This window comes from Pan troglodytes, chromosome 11, assembly GCF_028858775.2.
Source record: "Pan troglodytes isolate AG18354 chromosome 11, NHGRI_mPanTro3-v2.0_pri, whole genome shotgun sequence".
Classification (NCBI taxonomy): domain Eukaryota; kingdom Metazoa; phylum Chordata; class Mammalia; order Primates; family Hominidae; genus Pan; species Pan troglodytes.
The window spans coordinates 4545812-4566955 of NC_072409.2; the positions used below are offsets into that span (position 1 = coordinate 4545812).

At 56.5% G+C, this 21144-nt stretch overlaps 1 protein-coding gene across 6 annotated transcripts in view; it reads left to right on the top strand.

Moving 5' to 3' along the window:
* VAV2 (vav guanine nucleotide exchange factor 2) overlaps positions 1-21144 on the top strand; it is a 235399-nt gene that overhangs the window by 135792 nt on the left and 78463 nt on the right. For all 6 annotated transcript variants that reach the window (XM_016962025.4, XM_054658484.2, XM_054658485.2 and 3 more), the window contains exon 3: positions 280-338. In XM_016962025.4, coding sequence (XP_016817514.1) covers positions 280-338 — 59 coding nt within the window. The remainder of the gene's footprint in view (positions 1-279; positions 339-21144) is intronic.

A 21144-nucleotide genomic window follows, 5' to 3' on the forward strand; every position in this document is an offset into this window, starting at 1 on the left:
TTTCTTGGTGAGAAGCGGCTTGGGAGTTGTTAGCAGCGTGGCCACAGGAGCCGGGAGTGCAGCAGTGCCCCGCAAATACCAGCACGTCCAAATGACAAGTTTTGCTCAGCAAATACAAAACAAGTATCTAGCCTACAAAACGCTATGCCATGTTTCTTACCCAGATGCGATGTGCTTAGGTAACGGTTCTCGACGTCCTGCAAAGCACCGTCCCCAGTTCTGTGATGCCTTTCTGGTTTCCTGTGAAATTACAGGAGCGTCTTTTCTTGTCTCCCCCAGGTCATCTCCGCGGTGTCGAGGCTCTCCCTGCACAGCATCGCGCAGAACAAAGGCATCAGGTGAGCTCTCCGGAGTGCGCTGCCAAGGCCGGGTCCTTTCATCTCCATCGACACCAGCGTGCCTTGTCACAGATACTGGGGTTGGAAGCAGATGCCCTCTGCCTGTGTCTTTATCATGCATTTGCAGCGTGTTGTCGCGTAACCTGTTGGCGGCTGCAGGAAGGGGTGTGGGGGGCGGGAGGCTTCAGCTCACACCGGGGAAATCTTGCAAGCATGTTACTGACGGCTGCAAAATCTCTTTCGATTTAGGTAATAAGATCAGCAAATTAATCCTTTCACAGATCATTGCCTACCTAAGTGCACTCTCCACACATCAGAACCGGGGGCTGTGCCGAGAATGAGGTAGCTGGGGTCTGTTTGCAGGGATGGGGCCGGAGCATGGTGGACTTGCCTGGCTTAGGGGCTGCAGGTCCCTGTGCAGGGCACTGGACAAGCCAAGCCAAGGAATTTCTCCACTCTCCGTTTATTCTGCTTGGACTGCAAAATTCAGCCTCAGAGGGTCCCATGACCCCTGTGATCTGGCCTCCTGCTTCTGACACTTGGATGGGGCACTTGGGCGTCTGTGAGAGGAGAGAACAGCCCCAGATGAGAACTGGTCACTGTGGATTCTGACCCACAGATTGAGGTCAGGGAGACCAGGTTCCTGAATGGGTGGGGACGTGTGTCTGGGAGACCCTTGGGAGGACAGGGGCCAGCAGGGTGAGAAGGAGAGGCTGGAATGGCAGAGAGAGCCTGGCCTGAGAGCAGCGAGGATGGGGTCACATCTGGGCACAGGTGACATCATGAGGGTGCCCTGACTTTGGGAAGGGGCCTTAACCTGATGTGATCCATGGGGGATGCTGTGTATGACTACAGGCTGGGGGTCCCAGGACGATGGTACTGGAGCTTTTGGGTGGCGCAGTTGCCCCTTGGTGGGGGCCATTTGCTCAGGTTCACAGAGGCACTGGGCAGGGGTAAATGTTCCTAAACCCACAGGGACTTCCGTTGTTGGATTCTCAGAGGACACGGAAATTCCTTTCAATTGAGGTTTTTAAAAAATGTGAAATATAGGATAGACTCTTTTTTTTTTTTTTTTTTTTGAGCTGGAGTCTCACTCTGTCACTCAGGCTGGAGTGCAGTGGCGCGATCTCGGCTCACTGCAACCTCCGTCTCCCGGGTTCACACCATTCTCCTGCCTCAGCCTCCTGAGTAGCTGGGATTACAGGCACCCACCACCACGCCTGGCTAATTTTTTGTATTTTTAGTAGAGAAAGGGTTTCACCGTGTTAGCCAGGATGGTCTCGATCTCCTGACCTGGTGATCTGCCCACCTCAGCCTCCCAAAGTGCTGGGATTACAGGTGTGAGCCGCCGCGCCCGGCCATGGATAGACTCTTAAAATTAAATATTAAGCACATACAAAAGAATATTTAGAACACATTTGGGGCATAAAGAATAGCAGTCAAAACCGCGGTGCCCAGCACCCTGAGTACTTTCTAGAGGATAACTAATGCCTCTGAGGCCCCACCAGTCCCTCCGCCAGGTGCATAGGCTGTTTTCCAGCTGGTGCAAAGTCTGTAATAGGCACCGTTTAAAACATGTTTAATTGTTTTTAAAAGTATCATTTCTGGATACAAAGACTATGTGTTTTTTGTTTGTTTTTGTTTCCAGAAATGATGGTTCCTTCTCCTTTCCACCAGCCCATGACAATACAGTACTGTCAGTGGCGTGGTTATACTCCCCAGCCTGTTTTGGTTTTTTTTTTTTTTTTTTTTTTTTTTTTTTTTTTTTTTTTACATATTAGGCAGGAAAGAGATTCATGCAACAAAAAATCAGTCATTTTAATTGCTCCTGCACAAAATACTAGACTTTTGATCTCTTCTCCAAATCCATTAGACATTCTTCCAAACTGGAGGCCTGGTGCTGCAGACCCCACGTCAGACGAGTGACCTGATTCTGTTCCTGGGGAGGCAATTGGCCCGGCTTGGCATTGGCGTGGTCCTGCCGCAGGTGCCCACAGCCCTATCCCCTCTCCTGCTGCAGACAGTCCTTGATCACAGTCCTGGGTCCCAGCTGTGCCCGTGTCAGGCTCTCGATGCCCCTGCCCTCCTGAGGCTGAGGTGCCCCATCTGCAGCTCTGAGAGCCTGTTTCTCTTGGGGTTTACAGGTGGCAACGGGAGCCCACTGGTGCCTTTGGGGGTGGTGAGGACCATGGAAAGGGCTGGCCCTGCATCTGTCCTGCATGTGTGTCCTGCTGATTGATGAATGGGGAGGCCCTTTGAGGCCCGGGGTGGGCACCCTCCCTCCGGGCCACCCCCTCCGTCCCCCACGTCTCTGGCCCCTCCACCCAGCCAACCCAAGAGGATGCTGCTGGTGCTTCACGCTGCCGCTCCTCCCAGGATGGGCAGAGCAGTCGGTTGGCCCTGCTTGCTGGCCCTGGTCCTGGGGCTGGCAGATGTACAGGGAAACCTGCCCTCTTCCCTCTCAGGTCGGGGAACTGCCCAGGCAGCATGTGGGCACAGTGGCCCCCTGGACTGGGACTGTAGACCCCAGCCCTGAAGGCTGCCACCCCACAGGAGACCCGAGTGGAGGTGTGACGAGCCAGGGCTGCATGTCGGTGGACCCAGCTCTGAAGTCTGTGTCCTGCTTAGCTGTGGGCCTCATGCCGGAGATGTCTCCCCGAGCCTCCCTTTTTACATCTGCAAGATGAGGATAAACACTGGGGGCGTCTCGGATTTATTGAGATGAGACCTGTAAATTCCAGGGCTCAGGGCTCGGCCCAGAGAAGGGCTCAGTAAACACACTCAGTGACAGTAGCAGGGTGTGTGTGGGGTCCCCAAGACCATCCTCGGGTTCTCAGATTCACCAGGAGAAGCCATTATGGTTGCAGAGAAAGATCTAGAGTCAAATCAACAAATGGAAAAGGCCCCGGGGTGGAGCCAGGATACATCGGGCGTGGGTTTCCATTTATCCCCTCCCCATAGAGCCTTCTGCATAGTGCTCAGTTCTCCCAGCAACGGTGTGTGACAGCAGGGCACGTGTGGCCACAGCCACAGAACATTGCCACCCACAGAAGCCCACCCAAGTCCTGGAGTGTGGGTCCTCACTGGTGGCCGGTGGGGTTGGGCATGCCTGTGAGGCCGACCTTAGTTACTCCATCCCCAGCGCCTGCAGAGGCCACACTGATCCTGCATGCCCACAACCCCACCATAAACCACATTGTGAGCATACTCTGCGTGGCCCAACGCCTCAGGTATACAAAGACGCTCTTATCCGGAGGGCTTATCTGGCAGACACTCCGGGGCTTAGAGGTTAGAGGTCATCTCCTAGGAGCTGAGCAAGAGCCAGTCTTGTCTTTGGCATGTGGAGGGGTTGAGCACCCCAAGTCTGCTCAGTTACCCCTTTCTGCACACAGGATAGGCAGACATGAGAGATGAAGGGGAGGTGTTTGCAGGCCAAAGGGAAGGGCCTCCCGGGCGCAGAGCGAGGCTTTGCAGGAAGACACCTCTGCAGGCTCTCCTCCCCGGGGCCTGGCTTTCCTGCCCTTCTCCTCCACCCTCCCTCCTCTGAGCCCCACTCTGGGACTTTTCCTGGGTCCTTTCCCTCTGCAGCCCTTGGGGTTGAGCGCAGACCTCCACTGGTTCACATGCTCACCCGGGAGCTCAGGAGACAGGTGACAGGCAACCCTCCCAGGCAGCCCCACTTGGTGGCTGCGTCTGAGCAATGTCCCACCTTGCTCCGGATGGGCTGGGATTTCCATGGGGAATTGAACCTTCTGGGGCAGCCACCAGCACTTCATAAGACACTATTTCATTTCGAGCGTTTTGTAGTGTTAGTGATTAGCAAAAGGTTCTAGTTTAACACAACCCTTTCCTTCTTGAAAACCCACAAGCCAAGCCCACAGCCCTGAAGAATCTCTCCCTCATTTCATGGCTGGGTAGGAGCCCAACGTGCTCCTTCAAAAAATCATTTTCACAACCCTTGCACTTTGCATAATGAGCTGATTTTCCATAAAAGCCCCAATTATACTTCTCAGAGGCTGATGAATTGGAGACTTAATGTAAGAATCCCGCCCTGGTGCCGGCTGGGGGATCAAACGTGTTGGGGAAGGGGGGCAAGGGGGAGGATTGTGGTTGTAGAGTGGGAGAGGGGTTTGTGGAAGGCACCCAGCGAGGCGTGTGGGGATGTGGGTCTTGCTGTGGCCGGAGCTAGCCCTCCAGATTGGGGGTGCCCTAATTTGGGGTCATCACAGCTCTGAACGGCTGGGAGGGAGGAGATGGTGAAGGGTAGGACTTCCTGAGAAGGAAACCGAAAGGTGCCCTCAGGCTGGGAGGTCAGGTCCCATGAAGGAAGCTTCTGTCAGCCAAATGACCTTGGGCAGGGATGCTCTTGGAACCTTTGTCTCTTCTTCTGTAGGCTGGGAGCATGACTCTGCCTCACGGGGTTGCTCTGTGTCTGTGCACCGTGCAGCGCAGCACCTGGTCCCTGTTGAAGGCCCGCGGCTGCTAGGTGGATGTCCTAACCCCCGAACCCTGAGAGTGTGACAAGGAAAAGGGTTTTTGCAGATGTAAATACACATAATTTTAAGAGGGACGCAGGAAGGTCAGAGTCAGAAAAAGGAGATGTGACGGCAGAGGCAGAGTTAGAGCAATGGGGCTGTGGGCCAAGGAATGCAGGCAGCTTCGGAAGCTGGAAAAGGTAAGGGACAAATTCTCTCCGGCACCTCCTGAAAGGGACCAGCCCCTCGATACCTTGACGCCAGCCCCTAAGACCCGCTTCAGACTTCTGACCCTCTGAGCTGTAAGAGTCTGTGTTGCTTGAAGCCACCAACTCCAACTCTCTGGTGACCTGTTAGAGCAGGAGCAGAGCCCCCTGGATTGGCTGGGAGGCTGTCTGAAGGCCCAGCTATGTGGCGTGTCTGGGCACATATCAGTGTGGGGTCCCAGTGGGGGGCACATACCAGCATGGGGACCCGGTGGGGGCTCAGCCCTGGCTCCTCACTGGGCTGGGCTCCTGGCTCTGATTGTCTCATCCTGGCCCAGCCCTGCCACCCTGTCTTCTGCTTTCTGACTTTTAAAAATTGAAATACATTCATATCACATAAATGTAACCCTTGTAAAGTACGCAATTCAGTGGCATTTAGTACTTTCACCATGTCGTGCAACCACCACCTCTATCTGCTTTCACAACATCTTCACGCCCCAGGAAGAAACCGGTCGCCATGAGCAGTCACCGCCCTCCCCAGCCTCAGGCAGCCCCCAGCCTGCTTTCTGTTTGCCTGTTCTGGATGTTTCATGTCCATGGAATCATACGGTGCGTGCCTTTCGCACGTGGCTTCTCCCACCCCGCATCTTGTTTTCAAGGTTCACCCAGCCGTAGCCAGTCATTGCGTCATTCCTCTTTATGGCCGTGGAACATTCCATTGTGTGGCTAGGCCATATTTTGCGTATCCGTTTATCACGTGATGAACTCTGGCCTGTTTCCACCTTTTGGCTCCTGTGACTAGCATTGCTGTGACGGCTGCAAGGCAGGGGACAGGGGTCAGGCTGAGGTTGGAGTGAGAGAAATGGAGGTAAGCTGGAACTTCCTGTTTCAATTTGAAGTGAATTCTCAGAATATCAGACATACCCGTATTGAATCTAAGCACGACAAAGCATTAGGAACTGGAAGCGGTGACCTCGCATTTCCTTATGGCTCCGAGGACCCACCTTTTGGTCTTCCCGTGTGCGGGGGGAGCTGGTGGCGGGTGGCAGGCTTTATCCCGGAGCACTGGGCAACGAGACCTAAGATGCGGCTCGTGCGGGGAGAGGCCGGGTGCCCTCCCGGGATACGGAGGCAGCTTGCAGAGACAGCCTCTTGCTGAGTTCTTTCCTTTTAGCCTCTGCTCCTGCAGTGGCCGGGAGAGCACTGGAACCCCGTGCCTTGCTGGCTGGCCCTGATAATGAGAAAGTCTGTTTGTGCAGTGGTGAGGGCTGCGTCCTTGACTTCCACTCCCAAACCTGGTTTTGCCTTCCCGAATCACCTACAAGGTACCAAATACCTCTCATGTGAGACATCTCAGCCGGAGGCTCCGTGAATGGGCCTTGGCAGACTCTGCAGTTCCCACCCCTCCGTGAACGAGTGTGCTACCCTCTCTGCACACTGTGAGCCAAGGTGAAGGGTCCGCATGCCAACACCTTGTCCTGCCCCACGAGTCCTGGCCTCTTCTCCCCTGAGTCTTTGCTGTGTTTGAAGACATTGCTGTGGCTCCTGTAGCCTTCTCTCTTGGGCACAGCATCCCCGGCTCTCTCCGCTGTCTTCCATCCGGGCTGGTGTCCCTTTTTCTTCCATCTGGGCTGGTGTCCCTTCTCCCATCTGGTGTTGCCTGCTTAATTCCAGGTAATTGGGCTGAGAGGAGATGGGGACGGGAGGTGGCAGTCATTATATGCTTAGCAGCTCATCCCGCCAGCAAGATGGGTTTAATTGTCCCACCTGGTGACATCAAACGTCCTGGCCACCTGTCCTCAGTGGGTCTGCTGTGAAGGGACAGGATGACATGTGAGTCCCTGGGCCAGCCTAATTGGAGAGTCTTTTTTTCCTTTTCTTTCCTTTCATTACAATAATGGATTCAACCTCCTCTGCATAGGGAGTGGGAGGGGAGTAATTGGAAGACATTAAACTCCTTCCTGGGGAGGGGAGGTCAGAAGAGGCCACCTTTGGATTGCTGGGCTTTGAGGCTGGGGTCCGGCCCCCTCCAGCCTGCTTCTGGTCACAGCGGCCAGCTCTCTGAAGGGTAGGCTCGAGTCACCAGCTGGCTTGCTCCATCAATCTGGCACCTCTTCCACACCCCAGGGCCCTGTTGCCCTGGTCAGTAGCACAAGCCAAGGGCAACTCAGTGAGGAGTAGCATTGGGCAGCCCCAGCTCTCCGGCCTAGCATGGTCACTGCCTCATTCGCACCACTGCTCCTGCTCTGCATTCGTCCAGCCGTGGCTGGGGCCTCCAAGTTTAGGCAGAACAAACTGTGGTAGATGGTGCGTGTGTATGGGTGTGCGCATGTGTGTATGTACATGTGCACATGGGGGTGTGTGTGCAGGTGCACATGGGTGTGTGTTTGTGTGTGCATATGGGTATGTGCGTGTGTGTGTGTGCAGATGAGTGCATGTATGTGTGCAGGTGCACATGGGTGTGTGTGTGCATGTGCAGATTTGTGTGTGTGCAGGTACATGGGGTGTGTGTGCATATGCAGATGTGTGTGTGCAGGTGCATGGGGTATGTATGTGCATGTGCAGATGGGGGTGTGTGTGCAGGTGTGCAGGTTCATGGAGTGTGTGTGTATGTGCAGATGGGTGTGTGTGTGTGTGCGCACACCTGTGTGTATATATGCTCATGTGCCCACACCCATCTCTGCACTGGGAGCTCCCGGCAGGCCTGGATCTTGCTCATTCTGTATCCCAGTATCTCCAACAGTTGAGTCTGAATGTAGGGATCATGCCAGCGGGAGCAGCAGTCACCCAGAGTGTTTTGGATCCTCCCTGGGGCTTGGTTGCAGGTTCTCAAGGGCTGGTGCTCCTCATGGTGAGGACAGGTGAAGGGAGGGTGCTCGGCTGTCCTGTCTGGGCAGTGTTGGCATGGGGAGGGAGAGCCCAGGGCACTCAGGCCTGGCTTGGTTTCTTTTGGTTTAGGGATGCCAATGCTGATGTGGCAGCCAAGGCTAGTGACAGAGCTGGCCCTGGGTGGGGAAGCGCTTTGGTGCAGCAAAGGGGGGCGGCATGTGTGGGTTGGCTGTAGTGCAGGGTGATGCAGACTCCGCTCGGCCATTCCCTGCCCCGCTCTAGCCTTTTGGGTGCTTGTCAGATGGAACCTGCCACACCTGTGGGAGTTACCACTGGTGGGTGGGACTCATAGTGCAGAGAGGGGACAAGCAAGTGTCAGCAGAGGCCGCTGGGGCAGGGCCTCCCCAGTGCCTGAGGGATTCCTTTTCCATGCACTAGACCTGGCCTAGTGTCCAGTTCTGCTGCTCAGCCTGGGGGCAGCTCTGTACCGAGCCTTCCACCCTCTCTTGGCCGAGGACCCTCTCCCCATGCTTGCTGACTGGAGACCCACACTTGGGAAGGAATGAGTGGCCCTAGGGTAGAGGGAGGCCACATCTGCAGGGGCAGCAGAACACTGACCTTTGCTGTGCTAAAGCCACAACCTGGCCCACTGGCCACCAGGAGTGTGCACCTGGCCCCACGGAGAAGGCTTTGAACCTGTTCCTGCTGTCCTGGGCCTGCCACGGCTTTTACCTGACAGCTGAGTGGCTGGTGGCTGGAATCCAGTCTTGCCACCTCCTAGACCTGGGATGTCGTCTGTGAATAGGGTGACTATGACATCTCGTGTGTGGGGTTTTCATAAGGACTGAGTGAGAGAATCGGGTGACTCTCTGGGCCTGGCACACGGGAAGTGCATGGTGCACATTGGCCAGTGCGACCTGGGGTGAGCAGCACAGAAATGGCAAGGGGGGCCCAATGGGTCAACAGGGGCTGTGCCCTCACCCTGCACCGCTAGCCGAGTGGCAGGGCTAGGGAACACTGGTGTGTCCTCTTTGCGGCTGCCACCATGAGGATGATGGTGTAAAGGAGACCCATTTGTTCAGAAATACAGTAACTGGCTGTTTACTGCGTGGCTGGTGTAGATGAGCTCCCTCTTGCTGGAGACGGTCAGGAGAAGCAGGGCTGGCAGCCTGGCAGGGGGGCGTGAACAGCCAGCCTGAGCTTCTGCAGTGGGGCAGGGATCTGCCTGTGTCTGTCTTTAAAAGACAAAATGCAGCTGAGTTTCTCTCTTTGCTCCACTCCCAGATCATCACAGCCATTGTCAGATGAACTTGCTGAGCTGCCAATTTGCCCACTGAGAATACTTCTCTGGCTCATCTAATGGATTTTATTATTGCTTTTCTCCTCTCACTCCCTCCTTCCCATCCCCCCCTTCTGTTCTGCCCTTCTGTTCTGCCTTCTTTCCTTCCTTCTTTTTATTCTTCTATCTACTCACTTATCTACTCATCTACCATTCATTCATCATCTATCCACGTATATATCTACCCATCTGCCTGTCCATTCTTTCATCCTTCCACCCATCCAGGTACCCTACAACCCATCCACGCACCCACCAAGCCACCCATCCCCTGTCTATTCATCAGTCTGTCCATCCGTCCACTCATCGATACATCTACCCACCCACCCATCATTCAAGCACCCTACAACCCATCAAGCCACCCATCCACCCATCCATTCTTCAGTTTGTCCGTCTGTCCACTCATCAGCCCGTCACTCATTTATCCGTCCATCCATACATCCATACATCCTTCCACCACCCATCCATCCATCCATGTATCCATCTGTCCATCCATTCACCCATCTTTCCATCCATACATCCATGTATCCATCCACCCATCCATCCATCCATCCATCCATCCATCCATCCATCCATCCATGCATCCATCCATTTATTCACCCACCTATCCATCCATCCATCCATCCACCCATTTGTGCATCCATCCATCCATCCATCCATCCATTCGTCCATTTATTCACCCACCCATCCATGCATCCACCCATATACCCATCCACCCATTCATTCACCCATCTATTCATCCATTCATTTATCCATCCATCCATCCATCCATCCATCCATCCATCCACCCTTCTGTCCATTTCGCTCTGCCCTATTTCACATGAATATCAGGTGATTGGTCTCAGTGTGGTACTCTAGAATCATTAAGGCTGCAACCTCTGTTGTGAGGTTAGGACCCATCTGCTCCCAGGCACATAGTAGGCACAGAACAATATCATGTGGGTGGATGAATGAGCTGACTTGGTTCACTCGGGTGCTGATGAGATGCTGGATCAATTTCTTACACCCTGAACCTCAGTGTCCTCACCGGCCCTTTGGAGTTACTGGATTATTATGAGGATTCAAAAGATGATGTCTGTAAAGTTCTCAGTATAGTGCCTGGCACACAGTGGCACACTCTCTCCAGAAGCTGAGAGTCAGGAGGAGGAGGAGGAGTTGCCACTCTGTGCCTCAGCTTCCTCACCTGCAAATGGGGATCTCCCGGCACCCACCTGGAAGGCTGCAAGAGTTAAAGGAGGTCGTGTGACCAGACTTTCCATGTGGCACATGGCTGCAAAGTTGTCTCCTGAGTGCGTGGTGGAGGCCATGTGGCACCATCTGCAGTGGAACTCAGGAATCCCCTAAAGCCCGCAGAGCCCCAGGGGCATGACTGTCCATGAAAGTGGTTTTAGAAGATGCTGGAGAAAAATGTGCCTCAGCAGTTGTGTGTCTGCTCCAGTTTTCAGCTCCCGAGCATCACACCTGCCCTAGGCCTACTCGGGCAGCTCAGGTGCCTGGAATTTGGGCTTGTTCTTCATGGCACCATGATGGGGGAGGACATCCTAGGTGTGCCAGTCGACAGCAGGGTGGTACCCTGCCCACCATTGGCTGATCCTCGTGGACAAATGTCACTTGTGTCAAGATGAGAGAACCCTCTGTTTGAGGAAGAGCCCGAGGGTGTGAGCTTCCTCCTGGGCTGAGGCACATCAGGGCAGTGAGATGGGAAAACAAAGGGATTCAGGGCAAGTCCTGGGACCTGGCAGGTGTCTCCAGGTGACCCCAGTGGAGTCACGGGGCCCTGCTGGCTCACATTTCAGAGCCTGTGTTCAGCTCCTAGAGCCTGGCACATTCACACCAGAAGGATCTTTCATTCCCTCCCGTTACAGATGGGGAAACTGAGGCCCAGAAAGCATCACTTTCCTGAGGTCTCATGATGTTGATACTCAGCTCAAGGAGTCCGTAGCCGTCCATTTGTTTCTTTATTTGTTTGTTCCCTCATTCCCTCATTCGTTCCTCATTCTGTTGGTGCCTTGTTCTGCTGGGCCCGGGGCCAGGTGCTGGGACATAGCAGGAGCTGGCCAGCCTTGGGATGTGCCTGGTCATGTGGGGAGTGGACACCGGGCCACTGGTCACTTGCAGGTGAACACACTGCAGCTGTACCTGGGTCAGGGCAGAGCAGGGTAGGGCGTGGTGGGTCCCAGACCCGGAGGCTCAGGGTTAAGGGCCTGGCCTGAGGTTGAGAGACTTGGGTTCGAGGCCCAGCTGGGATCCTTGCTCCTGGTGTGACCCTCACCAGGTTCCTTAGCCCTGAGCCTGTTCCCTCATCTACAAATGGAGGCCCATGTGGGCCTGATGGGCAGAGCTGGTGGTGAGGGACCCAACCAGTGAGGCACAGCCCCAAGAGGTGGTTCTCAAAGTAAGGCCTGAGGACCATGCATCCGGGTCCCCTGGCTTTCCATCTAGATCCCAGACAAGCCTAGGGGAGGGGGTGTATGGGGAGAATGGTGTTCCCCAAAAGCTATATCCCTCTGAACTTGTGAATGGGACTGTATTGGATAAAGGAGTCTTTGCAAATGTAATTAAAGTAGGGTCCTCTAGATGAGATCACCCTGAATTACCTGGTTGGGCCCTAAATCCAATGACAAGTGTCCTTATAAGAACCACGCAGAGGAGAGACACAGGGAGAAGAGGAGAGGATCGTGTGAAGAGGGAGGCAGAGGTTAGAACGATGTAGCCATAAGCCAGGGAACACATGGAGCCCACCTGAGCTGGAAGAGGCAGGAAGGACCCTCCCCGAGTGCCTCCAGAGGGAGCACAGCTCTGCAGCACCTGGATCTCAGGCTTCTGGCCTCCAGAACTGGGAGAACTGGAGAGAAGAAATTTCTGTTGTTTTAAGCCCCCCATTCGATGGTGCTTGGTTACGCAGCCCCAGGACACAAACACAGCAGGGACATGGGTTTCGCTTCACAGCCAGCTCTGGGACGCAGGGTCCAGGAGGGGGTCCCTCAGCCACGCCTCCTCAGCCTAGCCTGCCTGTGGGGTGGAGGCCTGCACTCCCTGGAGGCCGGATCAGCATCCTCACGAGCCCTAACCAGTGCTTCTTAACGTAGCCCTGGCATCCACGAGAACTCCCGGCCCAGGAGGAGGCCTGCAGCTGGTGGGGGAGGTTTGGGGTTCAAGGACCCCCCTCCAGGTAGCAGGGATGAGGGGTGAGCCTTCGGGGTCAGTGGCCTCCTCCTTCCCAGTGCCCTGTCCCAAGTATAATAGCATGGTGCGTTCGGGGCGGGAGGAATGTCCCGTGCCTGCTCATTGGCATGAGGTGAAGCCCTTTCCAACTCCTGTCCTTCCCTTTAGGGAACGAAGATGGTTTTACTCTGTAACAAGCAAAACAAACCAAGGCTGCCTCTTCAGCAACTGTCACCATTAAAAATGTATCTGCGCAGCTGGGTAACATTATCGGCTCGTTTTCAGAGACTGAGAAGAAAAGACACATCATGTTTTGTGGTGGGATTTATACATAAGCAGAGGAGACGTGAGATCATTAAGAATGTCCCGGAACAGAAGATGACATCTTGGCATGGTGGTGTCTTGGGGGACTGTGGTCATGCATTCAGGGTGTGGTGGAAACAAACCCAAACACGGGCCTGGGTGACTGCACAGCTGGTGCCAGGCTGCCATGGGATGGGCTGCCAGGAGTTCAGGGGAGCCTGAACGACGCAGGAGCCTGCCTGGGCCCAGAGCTGTCTGCCTCACCCCCAGCCCATGGCTTTCTTTCCCCAAAGATGCCCGGCTCCACGTGAGGCATGTTCCCAGGGGCCCGTGCCCGCCAGCACATGGCCTGGTTTTGAAGGCAGTGCTTAGCGGCGTTTCGACAAGAGAGGAAGGAACCCTGGGATCGGCCATCTGGTGCCCTTGCTGGTCGCTTTCTCCAGCCTTTTGTTCCGCTCTTTCCCTATTATCTTTATTGATGCATTAATTTAACTTGTAATTACTTTGAACACTCACAGGCTGGCCAGTCAACCCAAGAACAAGAAACTTGGAAGTTTCTAACTCTTAGGACAGAAAGGAGCTGCGTCTACTCCAGCACCTGCCAGGAAGTAACCACCATCCTAAATTTGGGGTTTACTCTTTACTTTTATGAAAATTCAAATACAGTTTCGTTTCATCTTCATTGCTTTGGATTTTTTTTTTTTTTTTTTTTTTTTGAGACGGAGTCTCACTCAGTCGCCCAGGCTGGAGTGCAGTGGCGCGATCTCGGCTCACTGCAAGCTCCACCTCCTGGGTTCATGCCATTCTCCTGCCTCAGCCTCCCGAGTAGCTGGGACTACAGGCGCCCACCACTACACCCAGCTGATTTTTTTTTTTTGTATTTTTAGTAGAGACGGGGTTTCACCGTGTTAGCCAGGATGGTCTCGATCTCCTGACCTCGTGATCCGCCCGTCTCAGCCTCCCAAAGTGCTGGGATTACAGGCATGAGCCACCGCGTCTGGCCTGTAAAGATTGTTTTGGATCTTTACATGAAGAGACCCATCCCTGTTGAAGTGGACTCTTGGACTTGCTTCTTTCCCTCCCTGTTAGTGATCAGCACGGTTTTTGGCAAGCCACTCTGTGTCCCATCTGTCACTGTGGCCCTTCTGGAGCTGCCCCGTCCACCCACCATCATAGCAGCCACGACTAGGCATGCACAGGGCTGAGCACCTCCCAGGCGTCAGCTCATTAAATGTTCCCCTTGATCCTGGGAGTCAGAGATTTTCGCCCCCATTTTGCAGAGGAGGAAGTTGAGGCTCAGAGAGGTCACCTCTAGCCCAGGGCCAACCCGCTGGGCAGCGCGTGGGGCTGGAACTTTATCTGACGTCCTCAAGTGGGGTCTGCCTGGGAGTCAGGGGGCCAGGGTTCCGGGCCCAGTATTCATCTAGGCATGGAGCCCCTGGCCCAGGGTGTCCGGGCTCTTCCCGTTCGGTTCTTGGTAGGACTGGCCTCTGACAGCTGAGAAAACCAGTCTCATGCGTCATCTGCTGACCCTGGGGACAGGAGAGGCTCCACTGCCCCTTTAGGGTTGCTGGTGGGGAGACTGAGGCAGGCCTCAACCCCTGTCCAGCACCGAGGTTCCAGCCCTCCCGGAGGTGGGGCTGCTCACGCTGAGGCGCGGTGCAAGGTCCCGGCTAGGATTGGTGGCTGCCGGGTCCTGGGTTTTCTGCTATTTGGAGAATTTTGTTCTTGGATCCTCCCTTCCCTGAGCACCCACTTGGTGGGAGGGGGCAGCTGTAGGACGGGAACCCTGCACGTCGCTCCAGGTTGGGGATCTGGCATTTTGGGAGCAGGGAGGGTTTGGATGGAACAGGTATCCCAGGAAGGCAGAGGTGAGGCATGGCCAGTTCTGATTGGAACTTAAGGCTGTAGGCCTGAGGCTCCAAGGTGGGTAGTTGGGGGCCTGGACAGCTGGCCCTCGCCCAGCCCCACCCCACCCAGGGCCGCCTTCAGGCCCACGGCTGGCACCACCCACAGGGTCAAAGCCCAGTTCTCTGCTGCAAAGGAGCCCAGCCAAGCCCATCCCCTCGGGGTTACTGTGGGAGAGCTGGGCTCCATCCTCGTCCTCACGCTTGCTGGGAGCCCCTGCCCAGTGGCCTGGTGACCCGATCACTGGGGCGGACAAGTCGCTCCCTCTCATCCTTGCCGCCCGTCGGCCAGTCATGTTCACCTACTGTGTGCAGCCCCTCCAAGGCCCAGAGTTCCCGGGACACGTCTCAGGGTGGCAGCAGAGGGATGGGGTGAGGTGGGAACCCTCAGATGCAGTGGTCTGTGCGCCTCACTGAGGAGGCCATGCCCTGGCTGGGCCCTGATGGCCATGGGGAGGTCTGGGACAGGGAGGCCCAGGCAGAAGCCCTGGGGAACTGTGCTTGGCGGCCCTGGATAGAGAGCGGCCGGGGCCAGGGCAGCCAGGGACAGGGCTGGACAGGGGAGGGAGCAACGTGTGAGGGGAGCCCTGGGGGTTCCAGCAGGGCAGTGGCCTCTGAGATTTTGTCCAGACCCTTCCTCTGGCCCTGCCTGGCCTCGAGGGGCTCCAGAGTGGAGGCCAGGGCCACCGAGGGGCTGCTGTGGACGCCCAGGTGGGAGTGGCGGAGGGTTGTGGGTCGGGATAGCAGGAAGAGGGTGAGCGGGGCTGGTAGCCAACAGGAGGTGCCGAGAGGGGGTGCCAGGGGTGACACCCAGGCCCTTTGGTGTGGTCAGTCCCTTGCGATGACCCAGGGCTTCTCTCCGAGGCATGGCCAGGTGGTGTGAGGTCCTGGCTTCCAGCCCAGCTCTGCCACTTTCTGGCTGGCCTCCTTGGGCAGCTTTCTTCACCTCTCTGGGCCTCAGTGCCCTCTTTGGGATGGAGACGGAACCCCATCTCGTGGGGCTGTCGGGAGCTTCAGCACAGCTTCCGTCCTGTGAGGCCTTCCCTTTCTCCTGCTCTGTGAATGTAGAGGAAAGATTGGGGCCCCACTGTGCCCTTTCAGCTGGGTGGGTGTGCCCCCACCCCTACTCCAAGACTCCACCAATGGAAAGAGGCTGGTGTCTGTGGAGCAGCTTGACCAGGCTGTCCTGGGACTCCTGAGACTGGCCCCACCTCGGTCAATTGATGCCACAATGGAGGGTTGACCAGGGCTCTCCCGGAAACCTGCTCTCTGCTGGGACTGGCATCCCTGTCTCACCAGGGCTGATAAATCCATCAGCCACCTGGAGTGTGTCCATCCCAGCTGGACTCAGAGAGAACACTGTGATTGACTGGTGATGCCTGCCATGGGCAGGGGATGGAAGGGTAGTGGCTGCTCCTAGACAGGCCCTGGGGTTGCTGTCCCTGTCACAGCCGATCCTCCAACGCGAGGCCCCGTCACACTAGGGAGACTGACAAGGCCTTGGCCACCCAGCTGACCCTTCATTTCCCAGCAGACAAGTCGGCAGGAAGCGCAGGGAGGGGGAAGAGGGCCTTCAGCTGCTGTGTCACCCAGTCCCCCTTGGCAGCCTAGAGAGGAGAGAGGTCTTGCCTGAGGTGACACAGCAGATTGGTGGTTGCAGAGAACCCCCAGTGTGGCCCCCCATTCTGGCCCTCCCACCCCAGCTCTCCGAGTAGGGGTCCTGCCTGCAGCTCCCAGCTTCCGAGTGTTTGTTGGAGGAAGGTCTGCATTTTAAACTTGTTGCCTTGGGCATGCCATGTGGGCTGTTCCTCCTGGGTCTCAGACCAGAGCCCCTGCCATCCAGCCCGTGGATTCAGTCCCTGGCCTGGCCCAGCGCGTCCACGCTTCTGCCTCTGGCCAGGGTGGGACACATGTGCAGACAAGCCGCTGTGGCCCATGTCCGCCCACCCAAAACTGCCTAGCCTGGCTTGTGTGATCCGGCGACTGTGCCAGACGCGAGAGCGGGGGAAGCTCAGGAAGCCATTTGTGTGCTGCCCTCCTGCAACAGACCCCACTGGCCCAGGGAAGGAAACTGCTGTGTTCAGGGAGAGGTAAAAAAAGGAACGGTGTTTCTAGTAGCTGACAGAGCGTTCCATGTTCACAGGAGGATCTCAGAGCTGTCCTGGTTGGGGCTGCTGAGGAACCCGGGAGCTGTCTGGGGCCCTCATGGGCACCTTCGGGCACAGAGAGTGTTGACCTGCAGGCCTGGAGTCTGGAAGCTTGGGCAGACCCAAGCCTTGCCTCAGTTTCCTCCTCGTGAATCAGACCTGTCGTGTCTGGGTTCCTGTGCCATAGTCCTCATTAGTCACTCTGTCCACCTTTCTCTGCCCAGCATGACTGAGCTCGGTCGAGGGTCCCCAGGCCAAGGCCAGAGGACAGCTGGGGGCTCTGGCCCATCAGTGCCCAGTTTGGAAGCATCCTGATCCCTGTCCTGTGTCTGCAGGGAGTATGTGTAGCTTTGGGTTTGCAGAAGTGAGATGCACAGAGGCCTGACCTGGCAGCTGGGTGGAGCAGCCGTGCCAGGGACTGGGGGTGCAGGCCTCAGCCCTGGAAAGCCCCTGCTGGCCTGTGGGCCGCAACGCCCCTCTCCTAGAGCCTCCTCCCTCAGCCCCGTTCCCTGATGGACAAATCCTAAGTGTTTGTCCAGGGGGTTTCCTGCCAAGCCTGGGCAGGTGTCCCCTGGGAAGAGGGCTGGCATGGAGTGAAAGGCAGAGTAGCTTCGGGGGCTCTGCATGCTCACCGGGGAAGGACACCCTGTGGGCCACTGGCCATTTCCTTCCAAACCGGTGCCAGCCGAGGTTCCCTTACGAGAAGCGTGTTGGAAAATAAAAATATATATTATGCCTTACAGCTGCTGAGAAGTCACATTCCTCTGTAATCAGCAGCCACGCCAGGCCCCTTCCTCTCCCAGACAAAGTAGAGGGGGCAGGGGACCAAGCATTTCTTTCCGCCTGTGAGATCCGTGTCTTCCTCTGCCTTGCCGAGGTTCTGGAAACAAGGGCAGAAACAACCTCACTGGATTGGGGGTCACGTGGGGTCTCTCCTCTGGGGCTCTGGTGTATTCACCATCTCCCCTGGTGGCCTTGGAGCTGGCCACACCCCCACCTCGCTGGACCTGCCATGGCAGATGTCAAGGTCACTGCTGGGGCTATGGCAGTGGTTGTGCCTCAGTGCCCCCACCTTCCAACCCGCCACTCCATGGGACAGAGACCCTCCTACTTCCATCCTGACTTTGGTTTCAGACCCTGGTGGCCACACCGGGCCAGCCCATTGGTCACTCTCGACTCCAGCCCCGTGAGACTCCTGCCCCACTTGGCACTTGAGTCTTCATCTACCCCCTGCCCAGGCTGCCTGCTCCAGCCCCTAAACCATGCCCATGTCCATCATCACCTTCCCCCTCCTTCCTTCACATACCACATCTGAGGCAGGTGGCTTGTCCAAATATTACAGTGAGTGAGCTGAGGCCAGGGGGTGTAGGGCCCTTAGCAAGCCCGTAGCTAGGAGGTTTGTGGCCAGGGTTCCTACTCTAGCCTGTCTTATACAAAGCTGGAACTCTGGGCCAGGTACAGTGCCTCACACCTGTAATCCCAACACTGGGAGGCCAAGGTGGGAGGATCGCGTGAGGCCAAGAGTTTGAGACCAGCCTGGACAATATAGCAAGACTCCATCTCTACAAAAAAATACCAAAAAAACCCAAACAAAGTCAGAGCTCTGAACTCAAAATTAGACTTTACTCTTCACACCAGCTCCCTTGCCACCTCCTGCGAGAAGCCCTTCCTGGTTTCCCCAGGTTCAGACTCCCTGTCACCCCGAGCTGTCTCTGCGTGCTCCCTGCACCCCTCGGCCCTGTGCTGCCTTCGTGCTGGGTGTGTCAGGCTCATCTCCGACACTGGCATCCCTGAGCCGGGTGTGGCCATGGGTGGAAAGCCGGGTTCGACCTGGCCTCCTCCCATTGTGATAGCCCTTCTGGGCTGGGTGGGATGGCGCGCTGAGGAAAGAAACGCGATCCATGGGCTTGTTTTGACAGTTGGAGCTGTTTAGCAGGAGAACCGTTTCTAATAAGCGAAGCCCTGGTGCTTCGAGGCCTCCCTGCCAATTAGAAGGCGGCACCCAGGTGACTCCCTCAATAATTAAACGGGTCTGGCGAGCCCTCCGCGCTGCGCTTCCTGATGGTGCCTTTCAAGTCTGCCTGGCTGCTGTTTCCCCGGCACACAGTGCCAAAAGGGCTAGGGCCCGGCTCCCATGCCCTGGGCGTGGGGTCCCATGGCCCCTCCACCCCTCTGCCCGCGCTGTTCTCTTTCTCCTCACTATGGCCTCCGCCTGGGTGAGATGCCACTGCACCTGGTGGTGTTCCAGTGCCAGGCCAGCGCCTGGCCCTCCCAAAGCCTGATTTTGAAGCTGGTTTCAGAATTGGAAACTGAGGCTTAGCCAGGCCCCCCCCACCCCCCCCGGTAGCGTCAGCACCATAAATGGAAACACTGTTGTCTGCCATCTGCAAGACTAGGGTGGCCAACTTGTCCCAGTTTCAGCATCAAAAGTCCCGCATCCCAAGAAATCCCTGTCCCGGGCAAAACCGGACAGTAGATGTCAGTGCTGGCCGCACCTGGCCTCAGAGGCCGAGGGCGCTCCCTTGGGGCCATGAGCCGGTCTCGCCCTCCAGGATGTAACTCGAGGCTCTGCCTGTTCTCTCGGAGTGCTCCGGCTGGGCGAGGAGCACCAGGGTCAGGTGGAGCAGCCTCCCTGATACGCTGCTGGTGAACACGGTCCTTGGCAGTCACCGTGCGGGGCCTTCTCTTCTGTGAGTCGGGTTCCACTTTCTTTCTGTACCGGCCAAGTGGAGGCATTAGGGACTGTCTCAAGCCCTGGATCCTTCACCTGAGATGCCAGGAGTGTGGGAAACAAAAACTGTGTCCCAGACTCTGTGCATGATGGCTGGATGAGCCAAGCACTGATTTCTGTACCTTCTGCAATTGTCAGTACCTTCCAGAATCCAAATGTTCATTGAGGGCTGCGTTCTTGTTCAGATGTACTGTGGGAGGAAGTGCTCAGTGGGGTGCCCTGCCTGAGCCATGGCAGGGCCGGGTGGACCATCTGTGGGGAGGGGGCGCTTTTCCAATTGTGATCCAGGAATTGGTCCTACTGCGGCTGGCTCTGGAGGCAGAGTGGGCTCAGGCTGAGCTGGTAGAAAGCGGAAGGGGAGAGACCCGCGCTGGCACATGCAGGATGCTCACTAGGAGGCTTATGCACCATCTCCCTTGGTCTTAGCAATTGCTAGTACTGGCCCCCATTCTGCAGTTGGGGAAACTGAGGCTCAGAGACAGGCAGAGCCAGGGCTTGAACCCAGACCCATTACCTGCAGAAGCCCTGCTCTTAGCTCTCCCCACAAGGTCTCCCCTCCAGTGAGCACAGTTGAGGTGCTGGGGTCTGTTCTGTGGCTTCTCCCTGATGTTATCTCTGGGTGTTTGGGCACGGAGCCTGGGAGCTGCATGTTGGCCCCGGGCAGGGCTGTTTGTGGACACTCACCCCAGGACGAGATGCATACCTGCTGGGTGGATTCGCTCTTTAAGAGGCAAGAGGGGCTTTCCTGCTCTGAGGTGGTGGTAGCCCCCAGGGAAACAGGGCCAGGACTCCAGGGCTGCAGGAGTGGCCACGAGCTCTGCATGATGGAGCCCTGGAGTCCACTCAATATGCAGAGGAGTTCGCTGCCACATGGGGTCACCAGGCCCAGTGCTGCATCCGAGATGGTTTTGAAGCACTTGGCCAGATCCTCGGGCGGTGGTGGTGTGGGGGCCCAGCCTTCTCTCCCTGTAGCTGCGGCTGTTGTGAAATCTTAGATCAGCACCAACAAGCGGTCGTGCTCCCCATTGAACCCCACGTTTGAGGCCCCACAGTCCTCATGGAAGCACAGTAAGGCGTGAGCTGTCCGGGCTCGTCCCCTAGAACCCAGGCACCTGCTACCTGCCTGGGAAGGAGGGCAGCTGTGTTTAGGGTCCTCTCTTTGCTACTCTGGTCTTTGTCTTAAAAACCAAATCTGGCTGCCGGCTCCTCAGGGCCCTCCAAGAAAGCAAACCCAAGCTGTCGTTCCTCTAGCTGAGATGCTGAGGGTCTGCACTGACAGACCTGTGCTTGCTACCCTCAGCTTGGAGACCCCTGCGCGTCAAATGTGCCCCTCCCTCTGGACTGCGGGGCCACCATGCAGCTGTAGGCATAGTGAGCGGCACAGGTGGTGCTCTGCAGACGCCATCGTTTCTAGCAGATTTTCACAGAAGTCCTGAGGGCAAGGATAGGAGCCTGATTTATTATCCCAAAGCGAGATTCAAGCTGTTCCTTCTCCCTGAATCAGTGACAAATGGCCGCCCATGCCAGCCCCACGCAGGTGCCCCGTAAATCCCCGGGGAAGGACGGGAGGAGAGTGAAGGAGCTCTTTGGAAGCAGGAGCTGTGTTTCCTCTGCTCTTTCTTTGGGGGTTGGGTTTGGGCACCCCTGTAGGGTGTTCTGTTTTCTGGTCTGTGTCCTCTGGCTGGTGACTTATTTGGCTGTAGCACT